General features: G+C 40.4%; 1 protein-coding gene across 1 annotated transcript; it reads left to right on the top strand.

Annotated features, from left to right (window-relative positions):
- Nucleotides 1–3,128: 3,128 nt before the first annotated feature.
- Nucleotides 3,129–4,578, top strand: IQCF2 (IQ motif containing F2). Its single transcript, XM_028124279.1, has 3 exons — nucleotides 3,129–3,146; nucleotides 3,323–3,403; nucleotides 4,201–4,578. Exons 1-3 carry the CDS (start codon nucleotides 3,129–3,131, stop codon nucleotides 4,576–4,578), a joined length of 477 nt encoding a protein of 158 aa, XP_027980080.1.
- Nucleotides 4,579–6,331: the final 1,753 nt, after the last annotated feature.

Below are 6,331 nucleotides of genomic sequence, written 5' to 3'. Positions count from 1 at the left end.
TAAGCTCCTTAACATAGGTCTTAGTGATGATTCTTTTAATCTGACACCAAAAGTAAAAGCAATAAAAACAAAAATAAACAAGTGAGATTACTTAAAACTAAAGGTCTTCTGCACAGCAAAGGAAACCATCAATAAAATAAAAAGGCAACCTACTGATGGGAGAAAATAATTGCAAATCATATATCTGATAAGGGGTTAATATCCAAAATATATAAAGAACACATACAACTCAATAGAAAAAAAATCAAACAATCCAACTTAAAAATGGGCAGAAGAACTAACAGACATTTTTCCAAAGAACACATACAGATGGCCAACAGGTACATGAAAATATGTTCAATATCATTAGTCATCAGGGAAACACAAATCAAAACCACAACAAGAGGGGGCCTGGGTGGCTCAGTTGGTTCAGCATCAGACTCTTGCTTTCGGCTCAGGTTATGATCTCAGGGTCCCCTGCAATGTGGAGTCTGCTTGTCCCTCTCCCTCTGCTCATTCCCCATTCACTTGATCACTTTCTCTCTGGAATAAATAAATAAAATCTTTTTAAAAAAATACACACACAATGAGATATAACCTCACACCTAGCCATAGAATGGCTATGATTTAAAAAAAAAAAAAAGGACAAGAAATGAGTTGGTGAAGATGCAGGGAAAAGGGAACTCTTGTGTACTGTTGGTGGCATATAAATTGGAGCTGCCACTATGGAAAACAGTATGGTGTTTCCCCAAAAAATTAGAAATAGAACTATCATATTATCTAGCAATTCTACTTCTGGGTATTTATCTGAAGAAAAAAAAACACGAATTTGAAAAGATATATGCACCCCCATATTCATTGCAACAATAGCCAAGACATGAAAACAACCTAAGTGTCCATCAATGAATGAATGGATAAAGAAATTGTGGTATGTACAATGGAAAGTTACTTAGCCATAAAAAATAATGAAATCTTGTTATTTGCAACACCATGGATGAACCTCAAGGATTCACTTATACTAAGTAAAATAAGTCAAAGAAAGACAAATATCATATGATTTCTCTTATATAGAATCTAAAAAAAAAAAAAACAAAAACAACAAAAGATAAGCTCATAGATACAGAGAAAAGATTGATGGCTGCAAGAGGCAGGTGGGGGAGTGGAGAAATGCATGTGTTTTGTTTTGTTTTTAGGGAAAAAACAACTTGCCATATGACCTAACAATTCCACTCCTAAGTACATACCCAAGAGAATTGAAAACGTATGCCCATACAAAAACTTGTACATCGATATTTATAACTATATTATTCAAAATAGTCAAAAAGTAGACACAACTCAAATGTCCATTAACTGATGAATGGATTAAAAAAAAGTAGTATATACACTCAATGGAATATTATATGGCCATGGAAAGGAATGAAATACTGACATGCTACAACATGAGTGGACCTTGAAAACACTATACTAAGCAAAAGAAGCCAGACACAGAAAGCCATTTATTGTGTGATTCAAATCATATGAAATATCCAAAATAGTCAAATCTATAAAGACATGAAGTAGATCAGTGGTTTTCAGAGATTGGGTTAAGGAAGAATGGAGATTGACTGCTAATGGGTATGAGGCTTACTTGGGGGTTTATGAAAATGTTCTCAAATCAGATAGTAGTGATAAAGTTGCACAACTTTATGAATATACTAAAAATTATTGGATTGTACAGTTTTAAATAGTGACCTTTATAGAATATAAACTATATATCAAAAAGACCTTTACAGGGGTGCCTGGCTGGCTCAGTTGGTGGAGCATGTGACTCTCAATCTCAAGGTTGTGAGTTCGAGCTCCACATTGGGTGTAGAGATTACTCAAAATTGAAATCTTTTAAAAAAAGACCTTTATAGAGAAAATTTTTAAAACACTATAGAAAGACATAAAAGAATTCTTAAGCAGAGAGGAATAGTCTATGGTCTTAGAAGGAACTTAGTATCAGAAGATAGCCTTTCTTCCCCAAATCATTGTGCTTACAGTGAAAATCCTAGCAGGACTTTTCAGGGAACTAACACTGACACTATGAAATGCTTAATGGAAATCTCTGTCTAATAGGCTTGAATATTTGTCAAATTGGATATATCTGAATTTGTAAAGTATTTTAGAGTTTGGATATGAATCTACCTGGTCTTGGTGCCTTATTTATGGTGGATCTTTAATAGCCTTCTCAATTTATCAAGTTTTACATATTTCTTCAATTAATTTTGGTAATTTACATTTTGTTAGGAAATCATTTCCTCTTAGTTTTCAAATTTATTACCATGATATTCTTATATTTATTTAAATCTCCTTGTGATTGTTTTGCCTGTCTCATTCCATTTTTTTCTCTTTCTCCATCACCCAGGTTCATGGAGCATTTATCTTTAGTACTGGTCTTTTCAAAAATACCACCTTTTAAATTTTCTATTTAATTTACATTTTTATCTCTCTTTTGCTGCTTTCTAGATTCATCTGTTCTCTCTCTTTCTAGTTTCCTATGGTGTCTTGAGGTACTGAAACCTGAGTCAGGGGAAGACAGGAAATGCTAAGTCTGAGAAGATACTGGAGAGCTATAAGGAGATACATTGCCATGGTCCCTCCTACTCTCCTGTGTGACTGATAATGAGGAGCGATGTGGATGGGCTTACTGGAGGAGAGCCCTGGTATTTCTTTCTTTTTTTTTAATGATTTTATTTATATATTTGAGAGAGAGAGAGAGAATGAAAGATAGAGAGCACGAGAGGGAAGAGGGTCAGAGGGAGAAGCAGACTCCCCGCTGAGCAGGGATCCTGATGTGGGACTCGATCCCGGGACTCCAGGATCATGACCTGAGCCAAAGGCAGTCGCTTAACCAACTGAGCCACCCAGGTGCCCAAGAGCCCTGGTATTTCAAGTGCCCTATCTTTCCACTCTGAGCTCTGGTACATCTCTGACATATCAGGGGGAAGTAGACAGGCAGTAAAAATTCCCATGGAGCTTTTTTCTGAGGAAGACTCAACTCTGTGGTAGATATCCTAATCTTTATGTCATAATGCAGTTGTGAACTCATAGCTGTCCCCCTCATTTTACTCATGCCAGACTTTGGGAAGTAGAAAAATCAAGGCTAATGAACCATCTAGAGACAAGCCATGGGGATCCGATTTTGTGTAAGAGACATGGCCAGATTTACTAGGCAAGATAGGAGTGGGTGGAAATCACCTGGGACTTCACAGGTCTTGGGAAAAGAAGGGATGCTGAAGCAGGGGGTATCTGAGCACAGAGCCTTAAAGAGAAACAACAGTCTTACCTCATCCATTCATTTCCCATTTAATTCTGATGACAGACTCATGGCAATTTAATTGTAATTGTAATTGAAGATGAGGAAGTAATTGAATTGAAGAAGAGGAAGAAGCAGAAACTCAAGGTGGGTAAAATCTCCATGTTGTCAAGAGATATCCAGAACATTTATGTCTGTGTCATGAGGCTGTGGAATTGTGCTTTTTATGGACCCAGAGTCTAAAATAATCAGGTGTCAACTCAATATTGGCTCATTTTTTCCTCCACTCCCTTCTCTACATGGGATCTCTTTGTCTCAGACTGTGGCATGAAAAGTGAATGGAGAGAATGAAAGCCATCAAGAAATGAATAGGGCTGGGAGGTGAGAATGTGAGGACTCTGAATTAGAGAGTACAATGTTCAAAATATGGACTGAGTGGAAAATGGGATGAGGGTGTTGTTCAAAATATGGGCTGGAGCAGAAAATGGGATGAGGGTGCTGGAAACCCACCACAGTATTGAAGTACATTGTGTGGCAGAGAGAAATCAACCAACAATGGTTTGGGACTGGAATTAGCAGAGAATACCAGGCAAAGGCATTATGAGGCCAAACCTCCCAAACCCAATAAGCACTGAAGAGGTAGAGCATGACTAACAAAGTCCTTCACATCCCTAATGCACCCTCCTAGCTACTAAAGGTTTTCCCTTTATCCATACACTTGTGAGATAGTCAGGAGGATGATGCAACTCTGAGAACAGGGTGATCTGCCCATGGTGACAACGGAGGGCTCACAACCCAGGTCTTCTGGCTCCTAGGCAGTGTCCGAACTCCCCTGAACTCTCCAAAGAAGTGATAATGGTTAGGAGAATCTGGGCCCCTTCCAGGAAGATCTTGGAAGTTGATGGCAGGAAGTTCCCTGAGTGGTCTCTCTTATCTCCACCCAGAAAAGTTTAGAAACAAAAGCAGCCACAGAGATTCAGGCCTGGTGGCGTGGCACCCTGGTACGTCGAACATTGCTGCATGCAGCCCTCAGGGCCTGGATCATTCAGCGCTGGTGGAGGCAGACCTTGGAGAGCCTGCTGCAGAAGAAGCGAAGGGAAGCCCTGGTTACCTACGCAAATACAGTGAGGGCAGTGGTCAAGATCCAGTCTTTGGTCCGTATGTGGCGTATCCACTGGCGATACTGTCAGGTGCTCAACGCCATCCGTGTCATCCAATGCCACTGGGAATGCCACAACTGTTATACCTGTGCTCTCCTCCGGGGCCACTGTGTAGTCACAGCCACTCACCTACAGTTCCACATTGAGATCATCAACTCCTAAGAGCTGTCAAAAACGGGCACTGTGTCTCCTGTCCCCAGTAAAGATCTAACCTGGTGTGGTATGTCTCATGTTCTCCCCTAGCTAATGGAAATGTTGGATCTTAGGCCATGCTACCTCCTCTTCCTCCTGGGAAGGAACTTCAGTGAGGTTTTCCCCTTGTGCCCATGGACCCCATTCTGAAATCACAATGACCATATGCTATTTACTCAATTGTCAAAACGGAAACTGAGGTCCTAGTCTATCCTGATATATGACAGAGCCAGAAGTCTCAGTTCCCATTCCCAGCCCCATTCCTTTTTTCTTACCTGGGGATCTGAAAATAGGTGGGCTGCATCTTCCTGAAGACTCTGAGCACCTCTGCACATGAGAAGAGATGCTGAGATTGTTCTCTGTCAGCCTGGGGTTGGGAGTTGGTGGGGATACCTCAGACAAGGTATCTTTGACAAGCCCCTAGAGAAAATGCCAACATTTGCCTGACTCTCCTGGAAGCAGTGCAATGCAGCTCCAGGTGAAGGACAAGAGGCTGGTCTTAGTGTTAGGTACATCTGGGCATGCTGATAAGCAGGTGATGACCCTGGGAACTAATGGAAAACAGGAGTTCATGGTACTCCAACTCTGTCTCCACAATATCCTTACCCGAACCCTTCTCCCTAAGGGCTGCAATACAAACAGGGCTCCCTCTGATAGTATCCCATCCTTACTCTTATCTCCATTTTTGGTGATTTTATCATTGGCCGGATAGTCCCATCAATCTCCTTGCCTCTAATAAATTATTTTGCCTCCCATTCTCACTCCCATAGTCATACTAAAGCAATGCGATTCAATAGAACTTTCTGTGATGATAGAAATGTGCTGTATCTGTGCGGTCCAATGTAGTAGTCACTAGCCACATATGGTTGTGAAGCACTTGAAATGTGCCTAGTGCAACTTTAAAGAATTGAATCTTTAATTTAATTTAAGTTTAAATGGGCACACGTGGATAATGGCTATGCCATTAGACAGTGTGGCTGTAGACCTCACCAGTACGAATAACTGTTCTCTTGCCCAGATTGCTTTTCCTACTGTTCCATTTTCTAATTACTTTATTCTCTCCTTCCAGTTCACCTTTTAAATACTCTCAATAGAATGTTTCTTCAGATGAGGTCTTCTAATCTATTGACTCTACCTTTTTAGTTTTTACAACCATCATCCCTGTCATGTCCTTGCATCTTTCTTTACCCAGCTTAGATTCTCTGGTTAATCATTGTAATCTCTGCCCACACAACTTGACTTCTCTTAGCCCTCTCTGTGCAAACATGCATGGGGTGAACTCAACCATCTACCTGCTCTGTACCTACAGAAAAGCGAGCATGGCTGGAGCAAAATAAACAACCTTGAGGCATGGTCTCAGTTTATATTCATGACTGCAAATCTCTACTGGACAAATTTCCCAATACATTTCTCTGATATGCTTGCATTTCCATTTTCTGAGTTGAATATCCATATCACCTCTTTTCCAAATGTCCAATTTTATTTTTTCTCCCCTTGAAGTTGGTGATGTCACCACACATTTAACTGAAGAAATGGGAGCAGACTGGACCCCCATCTTCCTACCACCACATTGTCCAACCCAGCTCCATCTGGACCATAATTGCTGCCTTCTCTTCAGTTGAAATAAATGGTCTTTGATTCCATCAAAGCCCAATCCCTCCACTACCCTGCTATCATCTCAAGGTATTTGATCCTGCATTCAAACCCCGCTATCCAAATTATC

This window comes from Eumetopias jubatus, unplaced genomic scaffold (genome assembly GCF_037043125.1).
Source record: "Eumetopias jubatus isolate StellerSeaLion01/CBP00866 unplaced genomic scaffold, mEumJub1_p1.0 scaffold_1, whole genome shotgun sequence".
NCBI lineage: Eukaryota > Metazoa > Chordata > Mammalia > Carnivora > Otariidae > Eumetopias > Eumetopias jubatus.
Note: the sequence above shows the minus strand (reverse complement) of the source record. Positions and strands in the feature narration are given on the sequence as shown.

Coding starts and splice junctions, on each gene's coding strand:
- IQCF2 (XM_028124279.1), top strand. Junction 3,404..4,200: donor GGAAGAAGCAGAAACTCAAG/GTGGGTAAAATC, acceptor ATCTCCACCCAG/AAAAGTTTAGAAACAAAAGC.